Raw genomic sequence first — 26,918 nt, 5'->3', positions numbered from 1 at the left:
ATTATGCCTTGGCCTGACCTGTGGTGGCGCAGTGGATAAAGCGTCAACCTGGAATGCTGAGGTCGCTGGCTCAAAACCCTGCACTTGTCTGGTCAAGGCACATATGGGAGTTGATGCTTCCTGCTCCTCCTCCCTTTCTCTCTCTCCTCTCTAAAATGAATTTAAAAATTTTTACTTATTGATTTTAGAGGGAGAAGAAGAAGAGGAGGGGGAACATGGATCTGTTACTGTATGTGCCCTGCACAGGGATCGAATCAGTAACCTCTGCATATCAGGATGATGTTCCAACCAACCAAGCCATCTGACCAGGGAGACGTCAAGCATCTTTTCCTGTCTATTGGCCATCTGTACATATTCTTTGGAGAAATGTCTATTTAAGGTCTTTTGCCCATTTCTTATTTTTATTTATTTTTAGAGAGAGACAGGAAGGGAGAGAGATGAGAAGCAACAACTTGTAGTCTCGTTGTAGCACTTTAATTATTCATTGATTGCTTTCTCATAAGCGCCTTGACTGGGGGGCTCCAGGCGACCCAGTGACTCTTGCGCAAGCCAGCAACCTTAGGCTTCAAGCTAGTGACCTTTGGGCTTAAGCTAGTGAGCCTGCGCTCAAGCCAGGGACCTTGGGTTTCAAACCTGGGACCTCAGCGTCCCACCCAGATCGATGTTCTATCCACTGTGCCACCTCCACTCATGTTGCTCGTTTCTTTATTGGATTTCTTTTGGTGTTAAGTTTTATAAATTCCTTGTAAATTTTGGATATTAAGGCCTTATCAAATTATCAGTGAATATGTTCTTCCATTTAGTGGGTTATCTCTTTTGTTGTTTAGTTTTCTTTGCTGTGCAAAACCATTTTAGTTTGATGTAGTCCCATTTGTTTATATTTCCTTTAGTTTCTTTTTCCTAAGGTGATATAGCAGAAAGAAAAATATTGCTATGAGAAATGTCCGATATTTTGTGTTTTCTTCTAGAATTCTTACATTTAAAAAAAAATATTTATTTATTTATTCATTTTAGAGAGAGAGAGAGGAGAGGAACAGGAAGTGTCAACTCTCATATGTGCCTTGACCAGGCAAGCCCAGGGTTTTGAACCGGTGACCTCAGCATTGCAGGTCGACGCTTGATCCGCTGCGCCGCCACAGGTCAGGCTAGAATTCTTACGGTTTTGAGTGTAACATTTTAAAGTCTTTAATCCACTTTAATTTTATTCTTGTATATGGTGGTTCAATTTCATTTCTTTGCATGTACCTGTCCAATTTTCCAACACCATTTATTAAATAGACTGTCTTTACCCCATTGTATGTTCTTGCCTCCTTTGTCAAATATTAATAATGGACTACAAACATGAGTTTATTCTGTTCCACTGATCTGTACATCTGTTTTTGTTTGTTTTTTGAGAGAGATCAGAAGCATCAACTCATAGCTGAGGAACTTTAGTGGTTCATTGATTGTTTCTCATTATGCCTTTTTTCTTTATTTAAGAGCGGCAGGGAGAGAGAGAGGGGCAGGAGGGAGAGAGAAAAAAAGCATCCACTCATTCCATAGTTGTGCCCCACTGATTGCTTCTTCATGCATGCCCTGACTGAGGAGCGTACTGGTGACCGCGGGATTGAGCCGGCAACCTCGGGATTGAGACAGTGAGTGAGGCTGCCAGTAATCCCAGGATCAAGCCAGTGACCTCAGTGCTCTGGACGATGATCTCTTCAGTGACTTCCTCAACATGTGGTCAAGACAAATACACTACTAAAACATATCTGGGCCAATCACATCTGAGTGAAAAAATATGATGACAGTAGAATCTGATCAATCTGTGGGAACAAATCAGCTAAAAACGGCAGGAATGTTCATCACAAGAGGTATGATAATTTCTCGGCAATAAAAGTATATACATTAATTCATTAAATATTTATTAAGGGCTATTGTGTATCATTATAAATGTCCAGCACTGCTTAGATAGCTCTGTTTGAGCATCATCCCAAAGCAGAGGTTGCCGGTTTGATCTCTGGTCAGGGCACATACATGAGCAGATCAATGTTCTTGTCTCTCCCTCCCTCTCTCTCTAAAATCAATAAAATAATATATATATATATATATATATAAATTTGCAGTAAATGACACAGAATCTAGGCTTTATGAATAATTTGTCAGACTTAAATAACCACATAATTTTGTAATTGATTATTACCATTTGTACTTTATGTGAACATAATCTAGTATACTTTTAGTTCATTTTCAATTATTTTTACCATTCAAAATAAACAAATTCAAATTTTAGTTTAAAATAGAATTTATTGCATACCATAGTGAATTCAATACATTAAAAAAAATTTTTTTTGTCAGTATTGGCACATGGGAAGTTTTAAAGCACTGCTAAATTAACACTTCAAAAAATTTTAAATTTTAAATCATGTCCTGTAAAAAAATAAAGCCTAATAGTGTTATAAAGTATTAATTTACACTAACTTACATAGCAAAGTGTTAAAAAAAACAATTCCACACTCAAACCAATCATCTAAGTAAAAATTCAGTTTTATGTATTTTTAAAAAGGTTCTCACTTAAATAAAATACAACAAAAAGTATAGAATAGGCAAAAACTACCAAACTTACATTGACTTCTACTGAGAAATCCTGCAAACTAACCAGAAAAACTTTGGACATTTTTTTTTTTATAAAATCCATATTACAAAGAAATGTTGTTTACAACACTTTTTATGCCTATTTAAAGAAACACATAATGACATTAAGTATTCTACATTCTTTTCTTTTAGTTGCCCCTTAATTGCCATTAACATAGGGCTATTCTAAAAATTTTAGAAGTCATTTCCCCCCTAGTGATCACTTTACAGATACAAGGGCTGTCCTTAAATACAGAAACATTAAACAAGAAAGTTCACATATATAGTCTTCACTATAATATGGTCTGTATATTACTCTGTCATTTTATTTACTCTAAAAATTCAGTAATCCAAATCATGAGCACTACACAATTTCATTCAAATTCCAAAAGATTGAGTAATTTGATTCAGATCTCTTGAATTTACAGAATACCTCTCAGGAAGCATAAAGTAATTTATATTCAGTATTTTGATTTTATTTGCGTTACTCTCCTCATTCTGTTTAGAATTATTCTCTGAGGTAAATAGAGCACTGAAAATAAATGTTTTTAACTGTAGAATTCGTTATTTGGCATCATCTTGAATAAGTTGAACTCTTTTCTTTGTTAATGGGAAAATACAAAACCTTTCAAACCAGTACATTGCACCAGTCTGAAATGTAATTCCTATGTTTTTGAAATCTCATTGATTGAGATCAGGCTAAAGTTTTAGAGACCACACTTAAATAAATTAGTTCAAATATTTTTTAGTCAAATGTAAAAAAATGCTTGCTTATACCAAAAGCAAAAATTGAAAGAGTGAAAAAATAAATACTAGAAAGCTCATTTGTATTTACTATAAATGTGTCAATTCAACAAAACTTCTATGGACATTTAACTAAAATCTATGAATGACAAAAGCAGATAGGTTAAAATTTTCTTTTTTCTAAAGAGAAATGAATCATGAATTCTACTAATAAGGTATTGCTAATCTAAAAAAAAAGCTGGAAGAAAATATTATGTATTAGAATAGTAAGGTCATTCCTTACAAATCTTATGTTTATCTCTGCTGAACTGAAGTAAAAAACCATCTGTATTACAATTGAAGATATTTAATGTTTTGATAGGCTACAAAAAGATTCATAGAGAATTTCTAAGAAGTAATAATTTTTTTCAATCAGTAATAATACAGTATATCTTATTGTTTTTAAGATATACTTAGGAAATAAACAACTTCTCTTGTCCTTAAAGTTTATTGGTGGTTGGAAGGCAAGAGAGGGAGAAATGATACAGCCTTTTAAAAGCCAAATTTTCATCTCTCCTACCCTTTATTTTGATTCTTAAAACAAAACATTTCTGTATTTTATTGTAATTTCTCTCAATATTTTCAGCTGGGTTGGTAGAATTGTTTAAATCTAATGTAAAGCTGACCTTGATGATGGAGAAACTTAAGAAATTTCACCATTTATTTCTTATTTCTATTTAGTCAAGATTTGAATGGCAAACTAGAACAAGGTTTTACCTCCTTGATAACTAATGGTTTGATAAAGGAGAATATGTATTAAAGAACTAAAATTTCAAATTTCTAGATGTAAAATTTTCTAACATTCTTCATAAAATGTGGTTGAGGCTTTAGAATATCAGAAAGCTAGGGTGAAAACGCAGATAATTTTACTAAAAAGCTGTATTTTGGCAAATATTTTATTGGTATTACAAATGAAAATATAGTCAGAGCTTTAACATGGCACTTAATCTGTTCTATCAGAGTCTGCCAAATAAATTAGATAGATTCTTTGGAAAAAATTCAAACTTTGTATTATGGAGACAAAGTAAAGGTTAAAATTAACCTTTACTTGTCAGGTACTTACTTGTCATTTACCAAAGGATTCACAAGTGTATTAAATGGAAAGAGAGTTGTCAAGGGAGTGTCTCTGTGCAATTTACTCAGCAAAAGTTAATGATTAAACAAAAGCATCTAATTCCCTCAAATGTTAAATTTAATTCAAATATCAAAGCTGTGATAATTTTGAAAAGCATTATTAGTTTAATCTTTTAATCAGTTGAACTGGCCTTAGAAAGAAAGAGCTTAGATTTATTCACATATCTTGTATATTACTTACAGACAATGCAAAATTCTGCTGTCCTTGCAATGTCCTTTGTAAGTTTCTTAGAGAAAATAAAAGAAAATGGCAACATAATTTGGCCTCTGACTCTCAGGAGAATGTTCAAGATCACATCTGAGACTTAGCAAAGAATGAGAGATGTTTTTCAAGTTGGAAGGTGCCAGAATAATTAATTGTTCTAACCCAGTGATTTTCAACTGGTGTGCTGCAAGAATATTTAAAACATGCAATATCTGACTATTCAGTCAAGGGCACTGACCTCTTTTCCCTTAAGTTGTCAAATGAAAAAAATGAAAACAGCTAACACAACAATAGCCATCTGGTGTGAATGAACCAAAATTAAACCTATTTTTTTTATGTCAGTTCGGCAAAAAATATATTTTTGGTGTGCCACCAAATTTTAGTAATTAGTTTATGTGTGCCATGAGATGAAAAAGGCTTAAAATCGCTGATCTAACCTACTCATTTTGCAGATGAGAAACCTGAGACACCAGTGCCTTGTGCCAAGACAATTTACTCATACTCTTGTAATGTAATCCAGTTGACACTAACACCCCGTCTCCTGTCTTTTGTCTCCAATTCTATCCTCTGAAACACACCCGGTATATTTCTATATCATCCTCCACCAAAATATTAAAAGGTTAACAGTGGTTTCCTTTGGAGAAAGGAGAGGGAATCAAGATGGTGGAGAGGAAGGACTGTAGAGATGTTATATTCAAATGACAAGCGTTATGTATTAATACATAATTTTATACAAAATACCAAGCCTGAACATAACAGAACCAAACTTTAGCAATCAGAAATACTACAGTAAAACTGAATGTTAACAAGAAATTTAAGCTCTATCTTTAAGGAAACAGTAGACCACTGAAAACTGGATGTCAGTTTTTGTGTCCTTCTAATAACTAGTTCTATATATTATGTTTATCTATAGCTGGAAAAATATTCTAATATAATATATAGCAATTTGAAGCAATTTAGGTTCTCAAGTTTAAAAAAAGACTGGAATTTTTTTTAAACTTACACTATAAAAATATGCACTTATATATATTCCCAAATTATATTTTTTAATCTTTGCAGTGACGAAAATCCAAAATTTCATTGTTGAACTGCCTACTTGCATGATCTTAAACAATTATTTCTATAGAGCGTAAAATTTGCATAATTTTTTTCAGTAAAATCTGTTCAGAAACTCACTTTGGAGAAATACTTTATCTATCATTAGAGTTGAAAAGAAATTATATTTCAATAAGAAAAATACAGGAGTGGATCAAGGCTCTTTTTAGAAAAATATACTGTATATAGAATACATTTGAAAGTTATACAGATCATATCCTTTTTATTTACTGTGAAGGCACAACTTTAACATAGTTGAAAGCAAATGTATTTTAATTACTTATGATGTAATTGTCAGTACCAGTTCTTAAAAATGTGTATTTGCAAGCATATCATTGAAGATTCCTTCGGATTGTCAATTCAAGTGCATTTAAAAAGTCAAACTCTATTTGCAGAAAATCAGTTGACATATTATGACAGGTCCACATAATATTATTGCTGGATAATCTGTTCACCAGCATTCACAGGGTTTTCTTCATTTGTTGCATAGTCTGGCTGGTCCATCATCTAGGTGTAAATAAAGAGATTAGAAAATGTAAATTTTCAACTTGCCCTCAACATTTGCTAATTTGGCAAAAGGAGTCCCAATTTGTTTTAATGACACAGAGTGCTCTATGGAACTGAATACTCCTTCTGAATCAATGTACTGGTTCAACAGACATGCTCCTAAGGACATGGCCAAAGTGACACTGACCCTTTCAAAAAGCCTAATCATTGGACTCAGGGCCAATTTGATAAATGCTTTCTCTGGACCTTCCCCACTATTCCATTTCCCTGTATTAACACTGCCCTTCATGGCAGTGGGGACTCCATCACAAAAGGAAGATATTCCTGAGGCTTTTTCCAGGACACTATTCCAGACAATGTCTACTTCTAGAAGTGGCAAAACTAAAAGTGAGCCCACAACTCACTGTGAGACTACCGGCTGGTTCGGGGACAGTGCAACCTAAATGATAACTGAAATTGTCCTTAAGACAATTTAAAAATGGTAAGTGAAATTTTGGAAACACCGTGTGACTAAGATTTCTATGAAAAAACAAGTAACTTGAAGGTACTTAAAGGTCAAATGATATCTAAAAACAAAATCAAGAATTCATTTTACTATAGACTGATTTTAGAGAAATTACCAGTTAACCTTTTCTCAAATGATCACTTCAGCTCTGCCTATATTTCCATGAAAATCTTTCTATATTTAAGACTGAAGAAAGAAGAAAGTACACCTGATAAGGCGGTGGCACAGTGGGCAGAGCGTTGGCCTGGGATGCTGAGGACCCAGATTCTAAACCCCAAGGTTGCAAGCTCGAGTGAGAGGTCACCGGCTTGAGCGTGGGATCATACACATGACCCCATGGTCACTGGGTTGAAGCCCAAGGTCTCCGGCTTGAGCCCAAGGTCGCTAGCTTGAGCAAGGGGTCACTGGCTTGGCTGGAGCCCCTGGTCAAGGCACATATGAGAAAGCAATCAGTGAACAACTAAAGTGCAGCAATGAAGGACTGATGCTTCTCATTTGTCTCCCTTACTGTCTGTCTGTCCCTGTCTCTTTCTTTTTCTCAAAAAAAAAAAAAGTACTTCAATATTTTCCGTGTTTTTACCCTGTTCTTCAGATAAAATTACTTAAAAATAGGAAAAAGTACTTAATGTCTTTGTGAATATTGTTCAAAGATTTTTAAATAAAGGATTAAATTTCAGTATTGTGATGCACTTTTTGCCTTCTCCTTTATCAAGAGTTAGAAAAGACCACAAGATAAATGTTCCTTTTTTTGAAAACTGACTCTAAAAGTTTTAGTGTTTTTTTTGGAAGAAGAGGCAGAGAGGAATCATTTCCAAATGGGGTCTCAGGACTTGTCAGACAAGAATAAACCAAAACTGAGGCTTTCACCTGAAAACGGTCTCAGGTTAATGGAGATACCTTACACAACCCAAACCTGCTGATACTCTATGAGTCAACTCAGGTCCCCAAACAATCCGTTTTGAGGTATTCTATTTGCCACACATATCTAAATCAAGACAGGTAGCATATCTATTAAGCACTTCACTACAGGAAACATAAGATGAAGTTGTTGAAAAGTTGATTTTAAGTCACAATTTAAGTGAAGGTGGGAAAGGAGAAGCATATAAGATATATTTAGACCCCCCACCCCCCATATCTAGCAATTTGGAAACTGGGTGTAAGAAGATGTTGGAGCTGTGGGAGAGAGAAGGAAAGCAGGCTCAGCAGAATGGATGGTGGGGAGATACCTCTTTCTTCTCCAAGACCTGCTCACCCTGGCAGCTGGAGCCTAAGGAAATCACAGCCTCCGTACCCTAAGTTATAACATGCTTCTTCTTTCCTAATTAGCACTTTAATTCCTAAATTTATATATTATATTATAATATATAAATATATTAATTTAAAAAAACACTCAAAAATCAACTTGTTGAGAATATCTTTACTCTGTATTTACCTTTCTTAAATGACTTTTCAATAAAAACAACATAGAAACGTATCATTTACTGATAGATCTGCTCATTTATAACTGAACCAACTCTAGAAATAGTCTAATTAAACACTTATTAAAGTGGAGTAACTGGAGAGTTGTTGATATTAAAGCAGAGTTGTTTTAAGTATCTCTACTCTGACTTGTCAGTCACAGCTTGTGACTTCTAAAAATAATGAGAAGCACAAGTGACTTTTAACAGAGACAAACCCATTGTCTACAGAATATCAACAAACTGAAAACTTACTTCCTACCCAATTTTACATTGGGTAAAATTGTCCATTAGAGGTGTCTACATAAATCTATCTCCACTAATTCAGGATTAGAAATAAACAAATAAAAATCCCCTAAAATGATATTTTCTCCTTACTATTTTATATGCAATTAATTATGCAATTGCTTGATATTTGTCTTTAGAGAAAATACACCTTTATTTACACTAATTAGAACTAAGACTTTGAGTAAAATTAAGTAAAAAGAACAAAATACTGTATTCTTGAAGTATTCTAGCAAAAAGTTCATAGAAAATATAGTGTTAAACAGCTCTGAGCTATAGAAAGGAATATACCATTAAGATTTCCAAATTAGTATTATTTTAGAGAAATCCTACAGAAACATTACTTTGTTTGATCAGAAAAATTCATGGAAAGGGCTGAAAGACTCCAAGTAAAATTCTAAAGTATTTCTGTTAAGTCTTCAAAGCAGGGGTCAGGAACCTATGGCTCACGAGCCAGATGTGGCTCTTTTGATGGCTGCATCTGGCTTGCAGACAAATCTTTAATAAAAAAATTCTCATGTATTACAATCCATTCATTTCCTACTGCTCATGTTCATGGTTGCAGGTGGCTGGAGCCAATCACAGCTGTCTTCTGGGACAACACCAAATTTTTATTGGATAATGCATAATGTACACAGGTCGTTGTATGGCTCTCACAGAATTACATTTTAAAATATATGGCATTCATGGCTCTCTCAGCCAAAAAGGTTCCCGACTCCTGCTCTAAAGTTTCAGCAACAAATGAGGTATGACTTGCCCTTTGGAAACAACATAACAAGCTATACCCATGACATCTGGAGGTCACTAGTGGAAAGTACTGCTTTATATGACTCATTCGTACTCCACTCTAATTAATCAGGCATTTAGAATGAACCAAATGATTAACAGCATAAACAAACATGCTATCACCTTTGATTCTGACTTTATTTTATATTACATGTTTTATATTTGATTATTTACAAACAGTAAAAAAACACTTGGCACTTGTAAAAATGATTATATATAAGATTGTAGACATATAAATCTAGTTTAATGTTTTAGAAATGCCTCATTCTTACAATACCTTATAACAATTTTGGTAATTTTATGAGGGCTGCTAGAACACAATTAGGAAGCTTGTACACACACAGCAAAGTGACTAGAGGTCAGTAGATTAAGAACTAAACATAGCTGTTTGGCATGAAAGAATTTGAATAACACCAATTGAGAATATGCAGTGTATACAACACTGCTGTGAGTACTGTGGGCTTCTAAGACCGAGGAGCTAATAACTGAATGAGGGAAGCGTATATAAACACCCACGCTACAAAGCAGAGGTTAGTAAGTATTTAAAGTACAAAGTCTAAAATAATATGAGGAAAGGTAAACTTAATTTCAATTGGAGAACTCATAGATAATCTGCTTAGAGAAGGCAAATGTTGAGTTGGGAGTTACATAAGGGATATTGTGAACACAGAGAGACTGGCAATGCTCCAAAGATAATGACAGTAGGGGGAGAGTAAGGAAAGGATTATTATTACGCTGTTAGCCTAAGAGGTGAACCAATAACTTCCTGAGGGTGGTCTTCAGGACTGATCCTCAGGCCTATCCTATTCTGGGCCAATACCTAGTTTCCTCCCGGTTTTACTAGGCTTGTTGAGGTTCCCTGTTCTACAATACTTTCCAAGTGTCAGCCTAACCTTATCTGGTTTCAATATCCAGCTGCCTCACCAAGTCTTGGGCTATCTCACCACCATGGATTACACATTCTCTTAGAGCCTGTGGATCCAACCTCATTTCACAGATGATTAATTTGCCAGAACTGATGCCAAAGCCTACAATATACTGTCTGTCTATAGCCTATAATATACCACAAATGACAACATTTAAGCTAAATTAATTTTAACTTTAAAGGTTAGACAAAAGTAATGAGAGATTTTCTTTTTTCATAAACCTTAACTAGGGAATAAGTCTATGAAGCTATTACATTCTATACCTTTAAAAATGCTAGTTTTCTAGAAAAGCAGACTCTCTCTTGGCAGCAGCTTATAATATTCTGCAACTAGCTTGATTAAAATTTCAGCAAATATCCATCTTTTGTATTTAAAAATCTAGTGCACAGTGGGAAAATAACAGTATTTATCAGGGTTTTTTCTCCCTCTGAGGGTATGATGGTTATCAAATCCCTTTACAAATAAATGAAAGGAATCAGATTTAATAAAGACCCAAAGTTTTAATACCTGAACTATGAAAATATAAACCTGTAAATGAACTGTAAAATAGCCAAACTAACAAATATATTAAACCAAACCACAACAAACAAACAAAACACCCAATTCTTAAAGAGTATAATAGCCAATATATTTCATCATGTTTATGTTGTGCCAGGTACTAGTCTATGCATTTTGCATGTTACAATAATCCTCTTAAGTTGGATAATTATTATCCCATTTTATACTGGAGGAAACTGAGATGCTTAGAAGCTAAGTAATGGCCCTGACCAGTCACTCAGTGGATAGAACATCGGCTGGTGCATGGATGCCCCAGGTTTGATTTTTGGTCAGGGCACACAGGAGAAACAACCACCTGCTTCTCTCCCCACCCCTTTTTTTCCCTCTTCCCCGCCCACAGCCAGTGGTTTGATTGGTTCAAGCGAGGCCCCAGGACTGAGGATAGCTCAGTTGGTCCTAGCACGTCAGCCTCAGGCACTAAAAATAGTTTGGTACATGAGCATCAGCCCCTGATGGGATTGCCAGGTACATCCAGATCAGGGCACTTGTGGGAGTCTGCCTCACTATCACCCCTCTTCTCACCTAAAAAAAAAACTTAAAAGAAAAGAAAAAAGAAAAAAAAAAAGCTGATAACTTGCCTAAGGTCATATGGCTAATAAACAAAATCAGAGTTACAACATAGTCAGTCTGGCAGCAAACTCCACACATTTTTTTACTATGTGTTATTATTCTATATTCTGAATGTCTTTACCTAATAAAATGGCACCACACTACAAAAGTGAGAAGTGTATAAACAAAGTTGTTCTACCTTTTCAGACATTTTAAACTACATTTAATTGTCTGATTTAGCCACTATGTCATGTGGTCAAAACCCTGGAAACTATTCTTCTGCGACCATTTACTACTGCTTTGTGTCCAGCTGCAGTGATGTTTTCCTTTATAGGTAGCTGCTGGGAAGCAGAATCATAATTTTTTTAAGGTCATTATTTTTTTGAAAAGATTTTATTGCTTGATTTTAGAGAGGTGAGATAAAGGGGGAGAGGAGTGGGAAGCATCAATTTCTAGTTGCTTCATATTTGCTATAGTTTCTTCTCATATATGTGCCTTGACCCAGTAAGCCTAGGGTTTTAAACCAGTAACCTCAGCATTCCAGGTTGGTGCTTTATCCACTGTGCACTAGAGGTCAGGCTTCAAGGTCGTATATATATATAAATTTTTAAAAAAATTCCTTTTTAGAGAGAAGGGAGAGAGACAGAAGGGGGGAGGAGGAGCAGGAAGCATCAACTCCCACATGTGCCTTAACCAGGCAAGCCAGGGGCTTTGAACCAGCGACCTCATTCCAGGTTGATACTTTATCCACTGTGCCACCACAGGTTAGGCCAAGGTCATAACTTTTAAGAATGAAATGCAGATGGTCCAGGCAAAGCATTTGTTCAAAGGGAACAAATGCCTCATTGGTTGAATTTATTCCTTACGTACCATTCCCTTTCTCTTCAATAAACATCATGGAGAGAGAAAGGAGAAAAGGCATTACAATAAACTTGAAAAAAAAATGAGCTGTAGAGTTATTTCCAAAGAGATACAATGTTATTATCTACTTATACAACATCTTTAAACACTCAACTATTTATAACATGAGTTGGCATAAGATTTGGAAACTCCACATAAACTGTGCAAAGTAGCTGCCCCTTCAAAGTGGGTGTGGAGGTAGAAGAGTTAGAAAAAGGCCTTCTATGTTTACATTAAACACTTCTATATTGCTTGTTTAAAGTGCAAACATGCATTACCTTGTAATTAAACACAAAAGAAAAATAATCAAAGTAAAATCAGGGTTAGGAACTATGTATAAATTTTAGTTCATTAACTACCAAAAACATTAACCTATAAGTCATTATAATACATGAAACACAGATGGCTAGAAGTACTCTAATGAAAATTTTTTCACATCAATTTTGCCCAAATTTTTATTTTTTAAACAATCCGCTGAAGAGAAATTAATGGGCCAATGGAAATGGTAGAATAATGTATATGAATATGAAAGAATACTATACAGCCATTAAAAGGATTTTTACAAGAAATTTAAAATGAAATAACACAAACACTCAGTGGAAAAACAAGCATGGGGAATGGTTTTTAGTGTATGGTGTATCATCCACTCACCTATCCATTTATCTTGAAAGGGACAGAGGAAACTCATTTAAATCTTACGCATGGCTATTGCTAGGTGGTGGGATAACGGGTGGACTTAATTTTCCCGTATTTTTCTACATTTTCAAAATTTTCTATAATAAGCACATATTTTATAATAAAATACTTTAAAAACTGTTCAAGTATTAAAGAGAAAGAAAAGTTTTATAAATAAAAATAAAATGCTGGTGATGAAAATAACAAGAAACATATTTAATTCTGTAAGATATCACATGTGCTCTTACTAACAGTCCCAAATTTAAAGTCTAACCTAAGATTTAATGTTAATCCTAAACACACTTTCCTCGAATCGCTAATCTTCCTTGTCCTTATGTCACAATCAGTTAATTGAATAGGGAGCCTAAAAGTAGGAAACTCTTGCTAACAATTCTTCCTGAGTCTTTTCTTCTCCATGTTCTCATTCACTCATTGAGTGTGCTAATGACACTCACAAATTTCTATCTCTAGCCACATCTGTCTCCTGCACATCAGGGGACATTTAATTAACTGTTTATTAATTCTTTCTCCCTAGTGGTCCTATAGGTACTCTGAATGTTCAAAATTGAATTCAAATTAAACATTTACGGCCCTGGCCGGTTTGCTTAGTGTTAGAGCATTGGCCAGGCATGTGGATGTCCCAGGTTTGATTCTCAGTTAGGGCACACAGAAGTGCCCATCTGCTTCTCCACCCTTCCCCCTCTCCCTTCTCTCTCTCTCTCTCTTCTCCTCCTGCATACAGGCTTGGTAGAAGCAAGTTGGCCCTGGGCGTTGAGGATGGCTCCATGGCCTCGCCTCAGGCACTAAAATAGCTTGGTTGCTGCAATGAAGCCACGGTCCCATATGGGCAGAGCTTTGCCTGGTAGGGGACTTGCCGGGTGGATCCCAGTCTAGGTGCATGAGGGAGTCTGTCTCTCTGCCTCCCTGCTTCTCACTTAAGGGAAAAAAAAATCCAACATTTACCTTGTCCAATATTGAATTCATCTTCCTTCCTCCTCATACTTGTTGTCCTTTTTTTTTTTTTTTTTTTTTAAATGACAGAGAGAGAGAGAGAGACACAGAGAGAGGAACAGGTAGGGACAGACAGGAAGGGAGAGAGATGAGAAGCATCAATTCTTGGTTGCGGCACCTTAGTTGTTCACTGATTGCTTTCTCATATGTGCCTTGACTGGGGGGCTCCAGCAGACCGAGTGACCTCTTGCTTAAGCCAGCGACCCCTTTCTCAAGCTGGTGAGCCTTGCTCAAACCAGATGAGCCTGTGCTCAATGTGGCAACCTTGAGGTTTTGAACCTGGGTCCTCCATGTCCCAATCCAATGCTGTACCCACTGTGCTACTGCCTGGTCAGGCGTTGTCTATCTTTATCTCAGTGAACGGTATCACCATCTACCCACTCAGTTATCCAAACCAGGAACCTTAGACTGCACTGCCTTCTCATCCCCCCCACATTGAATCAATTACCACATCCTATTAATCATGCCTCTTAATTTCCCTCGACTCTGTCCACTTCTCTCAATCTCATTACTTCCTAATTCGGGCTACTGTCGCTTCTCATTGTAATAGCTGCCTCGAGTTTTGCTCCCTCCTTAAATCTATTTTCTAAATTTCTTAAAACTCTTAAACGGTCCCCAATGATTTTAGGATAAAATCCAAACTGTTTAACATGGTTTACAAGACCGTCCAGGCTCTTACCCTTGTTTCCTTCTCCAGTTTTCATTTCCTACAGCTCCCCTATGCTTACTCAACATTACAATCACCCTAAACTTCATCTGGTTCCTAGAATGTGCCCTGCTCGCCTCCCTCTGGCCTTTAAAGACATGGTTCCCTCAATGTGGAACACATGCTCAGTTAAAGTCTCAACATAAGGCCTGGCCTGTGGTGGCACAGTGGATAAAGCGTCGACCTAGAACACTGAGGTCGCCGGTTCAAAACCCTGGTGGGCTTGCCTGGTCAAGGCACATATGGGAGTTGATGCTTCCTGCTCCTCCCTCCCCCTTCTCTCTCTCTCTCTCTCTCTCTTACTCTCTCTCCTCTCTAAAAATTAATAAAAAAAATTTTTTTAAAGTCTCAACATAAATTTAACATTCTTTAAAAAGCCCTTCCCAAACCGCCTTTGACTTTGTCACAAAACCACAAGCAATGTGTATCCATCTATCTTTCACGGCAACTTAGCACAACGGGTACATTTATCATGCTATTGTTAGTAGCTCTATCTGCATTCCCACTATACTCTTTCAAAGAGGCCATGAGACTACACCTTTTTCTAACTTGTTCATACTTTATCACCAGCTCCTAAAATAGTACCTGGGTCATAGAAGAACTGCTTCATAAACATTCACTAAATGAAGAAATATAAAACTATTTTTAAAAAATGCTGACAAAGAACACTTTTTGGCATGTGGCTTTCAACGGCTAATATAGTAGTAGAGCATGGGTAAGACATTCTTGTATTTTTTTAATTTATATAAAAAACAAGCTATGTGAGTGTCCTATTAATGGAAAAGTTGCAAGCTATCTTACTAGTTTAGTCATGGACCTTGTGACAATAAACTCATTTTAAGTGTATAAATACATGTTGAGTCAGTGGCATTATGAGGTAGGCAAGGCAGGTAAACTCTTATTTTATCCAAATCTCAGAGGAATTACAAGATTTACCCAAAAGAATTCCAGACCAGTGCCTTTCCCAATTATATATAGTAGTTTAACTTAATGTGTTAATCATCTCTTGTTAAATAAGGATAATACTACAGACCAACCATAATATGGATATAAACTTTGAACTGTTTATCTACTAACAGAATTGCAGCCATACACCCAAAGTATCTCTGCTTTGTTCATGCGACCACTGACACGCACGTGTGAGGATGGATGCAGGAGGGCAGTCTGCTCTAACAGGGCAAAGCAGAGCTGGCTGCCTCATGAGGGGACCAATGCTATGACCCTGACCCCAAAGGTTTCCCAGCCCTCTTCAATTTTAAAATAAACTTTATGGGAATACCAAGAACATTCAGAAAAGCAAGAAAGGAGTTTAACTTTAATGAAGAAACAACTCAAACATAATAGAGTTTGGTATTAACATTTTCTGTGTTCTGGAATTTTATAGAAAGGTCAATTTTGATCTCTAAAATGAGTGCCCTATTTAATTTACTTAGGCCTGTTTAGATGCTGAAGAGGACATAGTACTTTATATCTGCAAAACCTGAGGACACTCATTATACATAAATAGCTAATGTCAGTCTCAAAATTCAGTCAAACACAGTCTTATATTCCATGAAGTCTAGTTTTGTGTGGATTTTGAAAACTCATGTTGAAATGTGTTTTGCTTTTCCCTGATGCCCTCCCACTCCTTCCTGGTAGTTTTTTTCTTGAGTCACCAGGATCTTGGCATCAGACCACAGTGGTGATGAGAACTGATGATGCAGCAGGTGGACAGGAAGGGGACAGTAGTGGAAAAAACTTAAAGGAAAGCCTGAGAGATCCAAGATAAATGTTTGGCACATAAGAGCTTTGGTATTTATAGGCAGTTCCTAACCAAAGTTAATCAGTGAATTATTTCATAACACAACTTGATATAAGCACATACCTGATAGCTGCTACCTTTCCAGAACTTTTTCATTTCTTTACGTCTCCAAGCAACAACTGAGGCAGTAATAAGTGTGCAAGGTACTAAATAGAGGAGAGCAGGTTGCCCCTTTTTCATCAGCACCAGAACAACAAATGTAAGTATCATGCCAACAGCATAGGCTGCAAAGAGAACACCAAGTATTAGTCATTTCTGAATGCCTCCCAAGGTGGACTTTAACTCCCCAGTTGAAGTACTGGTTTTCAAGTATTTGAGGACAATTTTACGCTATGACTTCTTTTCATAATTTCATTATTTTCCGAGATAGTAATTAGAAAAGACATTCTACAGAGCTTTTGAAAAATTTGAAAACTGGTATTTCAATTATAATTATTCCAAACATCAACCACAGATAAAGATAGTAATTCAAAAAAGTCTCATGTATTTGTAACCATTCAGGATTGTAAGTTGTCCTACAATTTAGGTGACTAAAATTTGTACCTATGGGTACTAATGGTTGCTCTGAAAAATCTTTCTAATACTGATTATATACTTCCAGAACTTCTTCAATAAGAGCATACCAAATATTTGATCTTTTCTTACTGATTCAGGGTCCCATTATGAACACAGGATCTAAGAATACTGGAGCTAGAAGGGCCTTTACAGACAAATTTAGTCTACCTCCTCATTTTACAGACGAGACAATGGAGGACCAGGAAAGTTAAGTGAGTTGTCCAAAGTAACCAAGCAGAATTGACAGTCCTATTATGTGTCTTTTCATTGAGTATTCTTTTATTGTATCACACTAATTAGTGGTAGGCTCTTAATATTTTAATGCCTTTAGAAAGTACATACTTAATAGCCTTAAATTGGTTTTCTTTTTCCTTTTAAGTTTGTTTTGTCTCTTTCATCTCTTCATTCACTTAGCTATTCTTTTTTTTGGGGAGAGACAGTCAGACAGACTCCTGCATGCGCCCGACCGGGACCCACTCGGCACGCCCACCGGGGGCGCTCTGCCCACCAGGGGGCGATGCTCTGCCCCTCCGGGGCGTCGCTCTGCCGCGACCAGAGCCACTCCAGCGCTTGGGGCAGAGGCCAAGGAGCCATCCCCAGCGCCCGGGCCATCTTTGCTCCAATGGAGCCTTGACTTAGCTATTCTTTTTTGTCAGGGCACCTATTTCTAGCAACACCCTTCTCTACTGCTAATGTACACTTTTAATTTACTAGATTTAATTTGTGGAATTAAAAGAAAAACCTTGCTAGAACAGGACCAAATTGGCTCTGGTGCAGGCCATTTACCTAAAAGAACTCTGGTGTATGGACTTTAAAATATCTATTTGATATGTTCAGAAGTAGCATTTTTTGGCTTCCTTCTCTTGTCAGTTCTCAATAATAGAAACAGAGGGATAATTAACAACTACTTCTGCTATCCTAGGTGAGATGTTATTGTGCCATAAATTTATGTATATAAATACAGTAATTCATTGTTTTTTTAAATACAGTATTATATAATTTATTGATACTTGTGTGTCATGTGCTCTAATAAGCATTTTATATGTAGAACCTAATGTTTTTCTTTCACATATGATTTTCTTTTTAAACCTCAAAAACCTTGTGATATAGGTAGTAAAGTATACTTATTCCTTTTTGATGGAAAAAATTTGTCTTATTAGTTAATGTTGAAGAGTTAGAATTCAGAGTTATGTTTTAGACCTCTACATTTTCCTACAGATAATACAATTCAACATTATAAAAAGTAAAAACAAAAATTTACCAATTGTGGAAGAGACATAGTATATATAAGAAGAACCAGTCTGCTCATCAAATCTTCTACAGTATGCAATCAACAGGCCTTAAAAGAAAAAAAACTCCATATTATCCTCTTAAAACCACAATAGCAACTAATTATGGCAACAATACATGCTGGTTTGTATTTAACTTTCATTTTTGCATCATGAGAACAGTAAAGTACCTGAAATTCCGCCCTGAGCAGGCGGTGGAGCAGTAGTAAGTGTTGGATTGGGACGTGGAAGACCCAAGTTCGAAACCCCAAGGTCACTGGCTTGAGCGCGGGCTCACTGGCTTGAGCGTGGAATCACAGACATGACTCCATGGTCGCTGGCTTGAGCCCAAAGGTCGCTGGCTTGAAGCCCAAGGTTGCTGGCTTGAGCCTAAGGTGGCTGGCTTGAGCAAGGGGTCACTCGCTCTGCTGGAGCCCCCCAGCCAAGGCACATATGAGAAAGCAATCAATGAACAACTAAGGTGACACAATGAAGAATTAATGCTTCTCATCTCTCTCCCTTCCTGTCTGTCCCTTTCTGTCCCTCTCTCTGACTCTCTCACTGTCTCTGTCAAAAAAACACACACAAAAAAAAAAAAAAAAACCCCTGAAATTCTGGACAAAATACTATATGCTAATTTTTTTACTTAATGCCATGTTTTAAACATTTTCCCAAACCAGTTAACAGTCTTTAACAACATGGCTTTTATTAGCTGCTTACTATCTCATGTCATGGAGAACATTTTTATATTTCTGTAGTATTAGTTGCAATATCTCTTCTTTCATTTATCATTTTATTGATTTGGGTCCTCTTTTTTCTTGGCTAGTTTAGCTAAAAGGTTTGTCAATTTTATTTTATTTTATTTCTTTTAAGTGAGAGTAGGATAGATAGAGACAGATTCCTGCATGCACCCAGACTGAGATCTACCCAGCAACACCTGTCTGGGGCTGATCCTCTGCCCATTTGGGCCATGCTTGCAACTGAGCTATTTTTAGTGCCTGAGGCAGAGGCTGAACAGAACCATCCTCAGTGCCCAGGGCCAACATGCTCAAATCAATAGAGCCATGGCTGTGGGAAGGGGAAGAGAGAGAAAAAGAGAAGGGGGGGGGGAGAAGCAGATGGTTGCCTCTCCTGTGTGCCCTGACTGGGAATAGACTCAAGACTTCCACATGTTGGGACAATGCTCTACCACTGAGCCAACCAGCCAGGGCCAATTTTATCTTTCTAAAGAATCAATTCTTATTTTCGTTAATCTTTTCTATTGTTTTCACATTTCCTATTTGACTTATTTCTGCTCTAATTTTTATCTCCTGCCTTCTGCTAACTTTGGGCTTAGTTTATTCTTCATTTTCTAGTTTCTTAATGTGTAAAGTTAGGTCATTTATATGTGATTTTTATATTCTTGACGTAAATGCTTATTGCTATAAACTTCTTAGAATTGCTTTTACAGTATCCCATAAGATTTGAAATGCTATGGTTCTCTTTTTGTTTGTCTCGAGCTACTTTTTAATTTTCCTTTTAAATGTTCCTTTGAGATATTGGTTGTTTAAGGGGTGTGCTGTTTAAATTTCATGTGTTTCAAATATTCCAGTTTTTTAAAATTTATTTTTTATTCCAGTTTATTTTTTCTTTTTTTGATTTCTAGTTTCATACCATTATGGTCGGAAACTATTCTTGGTATAATTTCATTCTTTTAAAATTTGGTAAGGTTTGTTGTATGGTCTATATCCTAGATAATGTTCCATGTACATTTGAGAAGTGCATATGCTTTGTTGTTGTTGATTATAATGTTCTGTATGTCTGTTGATATATAGTGTTAAGAACATTTAAGATTTTTTTTATTTTACAGAGTGTGGGGGGGAAGTGAGAAGAATCAACTCATAGTTGCTTTACTTTTGTTCCTTGTTTACGGTCATATACGCCTTGACTGGGCAAGTCCAGGGCCTTGAACCTGGGACCTCAGTGTTCCAGGTTGATGCTCCATCAACTATGCCACCACAGGTCAGGCAATAACATTTTAAGGTAGCATTATAAAGAAATGTATTAAAAGAACACCAGGGAAGGCAATTTCAAATTGTGATCAAAGTCTCCCTTCCTAGTAGAATAAAATAATTTGGAGTTTTAACACAAAGAGTTCAAATAAAAATTAAATATCAGCTTTCTTTTGCAAATATGCAAGTATGCAAAAAGAACTCATTTTATTACCTATTTCTTTTAAGAAATTTGTTCACCCTCTCCAGAAAAGAAATTCAGATTGTATTTATTAATTAAACACAGTTATGAAATAGTAAGAATGACATTTAACTATTTAAGTGTTATAAAATAATTTTACTATTTTTATTGGTTGTTTAGATTAATTAGGTTTGGTCCCTATATAATTAATCAAATTAGTTCCTTGATTGATTCTTGTTATTTTTACTATACACAGTGGGGAAAAAAAGTGAAACAAATCGATGTTTTTCTCTCTCTCCCTAAAAAAAAAAAAAAATCAATAAATAAAGAAAAAACACAAAAAACAAAAACCTTCAGGTTACTCAACAGAATGCTCTCCCTGCTTTATCAGTTCTGTGAATGGGGACTCACTGAACCATGACTGTTGCTACACTGGACTCTGCCCACCAACTCATCTCATAAGGTAACACATTTTCTCTCTACCTGGTTTTACTATGTAAATCAAATGGGTTTTTTCAGAAGAGCCAGTACTCTTTACCGATCCACAGGTAGTTAGTAGCTGTGGAGATAGTAAGAAAAGTGAGGAAGGACCAAGTATGAGCTGATTAAGAAATATCAATTCTAAACTACTGCCTAACCTATGGTGATGCAGTGGATAAAGCATCAACTTGGAACACTGAGGTTGCTGGTCTGAAACCCTGGGCTTGCCCGGTCAAGGCACATACGAGTGTTGTATAATGCTACTACAAGTTGGTGCTTCCCATTTCTCCCCCCTCTTTCTCTCCTTCTCTCTAAAAGTCAATTAAAAAAAAAAGATTCTTCTTAAAAAAAAATTCTAAAGTATATTAATGGGTTAAAATTAAGTTTATTTATAGGTAGCCCAGTGAGGAAAACAATGAAGAACTATAGTAACTGTCAGAGAAGACATTTAAGAGAAGCTGATCAACTCTACCCTTTGCTGTACTTTTTTGTATTATAGTGCCCTATAAGGCAGTGTTTATTATGTTTCCCTTCAAAATCATGTTTCCTAAAACATAACTATTATTTTAAAATAGAAGAAACAAAAACTATACTACATTTGGTATCATTAAATTCAAATTTTAAAAAGGGTTTTGATATACACTTTCTTAAGGAAGGTCAAACTGATCTAGTTGCTTCCTCTAAGACATTTTTTGAGCCATAGAAGATATACTTTGGTTGTTACCAATTGGGCTTTGTCTTCTACCACTCAAAATGCTTTTTTTCTTTCTTTGTCACTGATCCCAGCTCTAGCAATAGGCAGAAATACTTAATGCGGTATAGGTAAGTTTTAACAGATGCTATACATTTGACAAATTTAAACAGTATATTTTTACAAAATTGTTAAAAACAATTGCTTACCTGGTACAATAATGTCTCCAAAACCCAATATCGAAACTGGCATGACACATGCACTCATAACTGAGAAATAGGCCAGCTTTGGTACCTTGAGGACTACTGGTAACTGTAAGTATTAAAAAAAAAAAAGGGCCAACAATAAACCTCTTAGGAATCTTTACCCACATTTTTTAGAAAGGGAAGGATTAATATTAGAATAATTGGATTAACATTTTAAAATTGACATTCAGAAGAATTTGAAATCAGAGAACATAAACTAGACACATATATACTCAGTGAATAGAAAGCTTGAAAGAAACAGATATGTCGTTTTGGAAAAATAAAACACATGTAGGGTTAAGCGTACAGAATCTAGTAACCCCACATCTAACCTTTTTACCCTTTTTAGCAAAAATAGGACTCAGGCCTTGAAACAGATCTTTTTTTTTCAATCTGGATTTTTTTCCCCAAAGAAGAGTCTTGTCTCAGAGGGTATAATTTAAAAAGTCCAATGAACATATCTGAAATACAATCCTTACTTTCTCATGGGGAGCTGAGGGTTGAGCAGTGGCTTCCACCAAGTTTCCATCATTCTAGGATGAAACCCAAGTCAATAGGTATTTAATAATTTAGAATAACTAAGAAAAGGGCTATATTTTGTGAGAAATAAAGTTTTACAATACCTTAACATGCACTACAAGACCAATGAATTACACAGGAAGGCAAATTATTAACTGGACACACATACATACACTGGCAGCCATTTCTGTTTAATTGCCATCGCTACCTTTTCATTATTTCCAAAAGGTCCAGCTGCAAGTTCAATCATGATACTCTCGCCGTTCTAAAATTGAGAAGGAAGATGAAAGAAATTGTACAATCACTTAAAGAGAACAATCAGCCCACATTCAAGAATGATTTGGCCCCACGGTTTATAGACTACTATAGATCGGTAAAAAATGCAATACAGATTGCTTTTTTCCTAAAACAATCTCTGTAAATAGCAAAATTTGGAGTCGTCTAAAATCAAATCCACTTAGCACAATGCTCCACTTTATCAGAACCCAACAATTTCCAGAAACAACTAACAGATAAACCATACACAGCTTATTCGTAGTGAAATGCTGAGCACTGATTTGTACTGACAACTAATATCCAGCATTTCTAAGGGGCTATAATATTTTGTGCTTTTAGTTCTATGTATTATGTCATATACTACGTGTCCTTAGTCATTTTTTGGCAACAATTAATAGGGACACAAGAAATTAAAAACATTTATTTAGATTTGTAATAAATTGTGGTAACTTTATTTGAATAAATATACATTTGACCTCTGGCTACTCACAGCAATAACAATGAAGCCAAACTTGAAAAGACCCAGCCCTAAAGAACTTGAGAAGCTTCTCTAGCTTAACTCCTGTCCAATGTCAGCCCTGCCTGGTTTTATGTCCCAATCAAAACATTAACCTTAGCTGAATTTCCTCCCTGTGTCTGGCTCAGATTGTTTTAATGTGGGCTGTGTGAAGAGTTCATTTAAAAAGTTCTTTCCAGAGAGCCAACCAAGTCTGTTGTGGAGAAGGGAAACATTTTGAGGTAAGCAACTTCACATTATGCTAAATGTATCACCAAAACAGGTAGTTGGAAGATAAATAAATGCTGAATTTTAGGAAAATTTTATTTACTAACTATAATACATTATTTTACATGTGGGTAGGGTACATAGGAGAAATCACTGGAGTGTTTTTAAGGGGACTTCACTGATACCTGAGCTAAACAGAAAGAAGGATAAATTCCCTAGCTACAGAAATCTTTTCCTCATCTTAAGTTTCGGGTTACGGAAGTGTTAATTACAAGAGTTTAAAAAACTACCTAATATTGAATATGGTTCTTCCAGCAAATTCCCATCATGTGATTAAATTTTCAGATAAAGAGTTTGGTTTGTTTTCTAATTGTTATTTAAAACATTTAACTGAAGACCATAGCCTGGCAGGATGGCTTGGTTGGTTACAGCATCATCCTGATGTGCAAAGGTTTATAATTTGATCCCCAGTCAGGTCACATATAGAAAAAGATAAATGTTTCTGTCTTTCTCTCGCCCTCCCTTCTTCTCTCTCTAAAATCAATCAATAAATTAAAAAAATAAAAATATATAAAAAGAATTCTTGACATCCTCTCATACATTCAAAGATATCTGAGTAACTACTATATTCAAAATACTGGACAAAAACCATGGTGGATGAAACAGAAATAAAGACAGGCTCTTAGTGCCTGTACTCACAGCCACCAGCTCTGCTAGCGCATTAAAGTTTACTAATACCAGGGTCAAGAATATCATTAGAATGTCCAACATTTAATCCTTAAAATTTTTAGTGAAAACCACAAAAATCAGAAATTATGTATCTGATTTTCATTTTGAGTTACCTACTAGAAGGTCTGCTGCCTCAATAAAAACAAACCAAATGAGAAGAAGCTGTCAAAGTAAATTCTACACCGTGAACAAACAGCACTTTAAATATTTTCCACCTGATTAGATTGCTAGAAATCACATTCCTAGTGAGAACTAAGATGGAAAAAAAGATGAAAAATTTCCTAAGCACAGAGGAAGAAAAAGGGCTGAAAGATATCTTTATTATTACGCTAGACCTTTAAAATTCTAAAACTTATGTTTAGGGATTGGAAGTAGTTTGCTGGCACACACGGTTGACATTTAAAAAGCAATACTAATGCTAAAACAGAATGGAAAAATTATTATTGTTACTTTTTATTTTTGAGAGGCAGGGAGAGAGAAACAGGAACATCAAGCTGCCCCTGTATGTGTCCTGACCAGGGAATCGAACCGGCACCCTCCATGCTCCGGGACAACATTCCCACCAACTGAACTATCTGGATAGCGCTTAATTTTTTTATTTATTGATAAGAGACAGAGAGAAGGAGAGAGATGGAGGGAGAGAGAGGGGAGGAGGAAGGGAAGCATTCATTTGTTGTTCCACTCAGTCAGGTACTCACTGGTTGCTTCCTGTGTGTGCCCTGACCGGGTATAGAACCAGCAACCATCTTGTATTGGGGATATGCACTTAACTGACAGAGCTAATTGGCAAGAGCAGAAAAATTATTTTAAAACAAGAATTTAGCTACAGTTTATAGCTATAACCATTGTAAACTATATGTGTTATATACTACATATAATGATCTGTGGACCTATGACAATGGCTTTGTAGGGAGAACACTTTACTTTCATTATGAGATCTCTAATGGAATTATTGACAGAAACATTTTGAACCAAATAAATTGATACAAACTAGTACAACTTTAGATAGAACTTTTAAAAATGCTTTAATAAGTTAATAATTTTTGATAATCCGTAATACTAGTCCTATGATTTTCTGTGGAACTACTGCAAATGAAGTCAATGAGTCAAATGGCTCATCATCAAGGCACAGAACAGTGCTTGTAAAACGGTTTGGGTAGCTAATTGGGACAGTTAACTACATTTGCTACCTAGTCTCAATTTTAGCTCCCCAATGGGGCATATGCTTGTCTTACACCATCACAGCAAGTGCAGAGTTTTATAGTCATTTCACAGACGGCAGTGGCTAAAGAATGGATTAAAGAACTAGTGGGGGATGCCTGACCAGGCGGTGGCGCAATGGATAGAGCATCGGACTGGGATGCAGAGGACCCAGGTTCAAGACCCCGAGGTCGCCAGCTTGAGCGCGGGGCTCATCTGGTTTGAGCAAAAGCCCACCAGCTTGAACCCAAGGTCGCTGGCTCCAGCAAGGGGTTACTTGGTCTGCTGAAGGCCCATGGTCAAGGCATATGTGAGAAGGCTATCAATGAACAACTAAGGTGTTGCAACGCACAATGAAAAACTAATGATTGGTGCTTCTCATCTCTCTCCGTTCCTGTCTGTCTGTCCCTGTCTATCCCTCTCTCTGACTCACTCTCTGTCTCTGTAATAAATAAATAAATAGCCTCTAAAAAATAAAAAAAAATAAAAAAAAAAAAGAACTAGTGGGGGGAAAAAGTAGTAATTATACTATTAAATATTAAATGTGTGAGAGTGACAAAGGATATAGAGATGACCAAGTTACAAAGCAAGACTCAAAAATGGAGAAAGTGGGAGAATTAATCAGTAATCAAATATATATATTTATGAGACAGGAATAGGGACAACATAGAAAAACTGGGCAAATAATGAAAGACCACCACTCTCATCCAACAGCTCTCCCTTATTCTGAGAACAGCACCCTCACGTTATTGAGGAGCTAGTGCCAGAGAGCTACAAACAGATGACCGAGGAGCTACCAGCTGCTCTGATTTGAACCTTATGGAAAAAGCCAGTCTGTGACAATGAACAAATGGACAGAAGCAGAAAGGGAGCACACGTGGCCCTGTGTTCTAATTTCTCCTGAGGCCAGTCCCACCCTGGCCTCTACACACAGCCTGGATAGATGGGAATATTTTAGTATAGAAAGGGGAGGCGAGGTTCCATCAGCTGCAACCAAAAGAATTTTACTGATGGAAGAGGGAAGATGAAATGCTAGTAATACCCCTCCTCACGATGGCTTAGGTCACCGAAGCACAAAGAGCCAACTGGCCGGTCTAGGTTATGAGGTTACAGAGCTACACTCTAGGTCAGTGGTCGGCAAACTGTGGCTTGCGAGCCACACGCGGCTCTCTGGTCCCTTGAGTGTGGCTCTTCCACAAAATACCACGTGCAGGCGCTACCTCGATAAGGAATGTACCTACCTATATAGTTTAAGTTTAAAAAATATTGGCTCTCAAAGAAATTTTAATCGTTGTACTGTTGCTTTTGGCTCTGTTGACTAATGAGTTTGCTGATCATTGCTCTAGGTCTTTAGATTTCCAGTGTGGTAATGAAAGTAGCAATGACATATTTTTATTATTTTTGCTGACTATATTTTCTACAGCAAACATTGACTGTGTCATTTATAAAGAACATTACTTTAAAATGGGTAGGAAGCAAATTTATAGACATTCTCACATTCACATCAGTCAGGAGACATCATTTTTTATTTAGTAAAATGGCTTAAAGGCTTAAAAATATCCT

General features: G+C 36.2%; 1 protein-coding gene across 3 annotated transcripts in view; it reads right to left on the bottom strand.

Annotated features, from left to right (window-relative positions):
* Window positions 1–2,266: 2,266 nt before the first annotated feature.
* The window catches only part of SPPL2A (signal peptide peptidase like 2A), a 59,382-nt gene continuing 34,730 nt past the window's right edge, over window positions 2,267–26,918 (bottom strand). The window contains exons 11-16 of one of the 3 annotated variants that reach the window (XM_066342676.1): window positions 22,635–22,691; window positions 22,387–22,440; window positions 21,872–21,974; window positions 18,313–18,390; window positions 16,560–16,720; window positions 2,267–6,337 (exon numbers count right to left, since the gene is read on the bottom strand). In XM_066342676.1, the coding sequence (XP_066198773.1) occupies window positions 6,263–6,337; window positions 16,560–16,720; window positions 18,313–18,390; window positions 21,872–21,974; window positions 22,387–22,440; window positions 22,635–22,691 (528 nt within the window). In that variant the 3' untranslated portion in view covers window positions 2,267–6,262. Of the gene's footprint in view, window positions 6,338–13,943; window positions 13,989–16,559; window positions 16,721–18,312; window positions 18,391–21,871; window positions 21,975–22,386; window positions 22,441–22,634; window positions 22,692–26,918 lie in introns of those variants that run through there. The other 2 variants (XM_066342677.1, XM_066342678.1) reach the window with 2 other exon arrangements.

This window comes from Saccopteryx leptura, chromosome 6, assembly GCF_036850995.1.
Source record: "Saccopteryx leptura isolate mSacLep1 chromosome 6, mSacLep1_pri_phased_curated, whole genome shotgun sequence".
NCBI lineage: Eukaryota > Metazoa > Chordata > Mammalia > Chiroptera > Emballonuridae > Saccopteryx > Saccopteryx leptura.
Note: the sequence above shows the minus strand (reverse complement) of the source record. Positions and strands in the feature narration are given on the sequence as shown.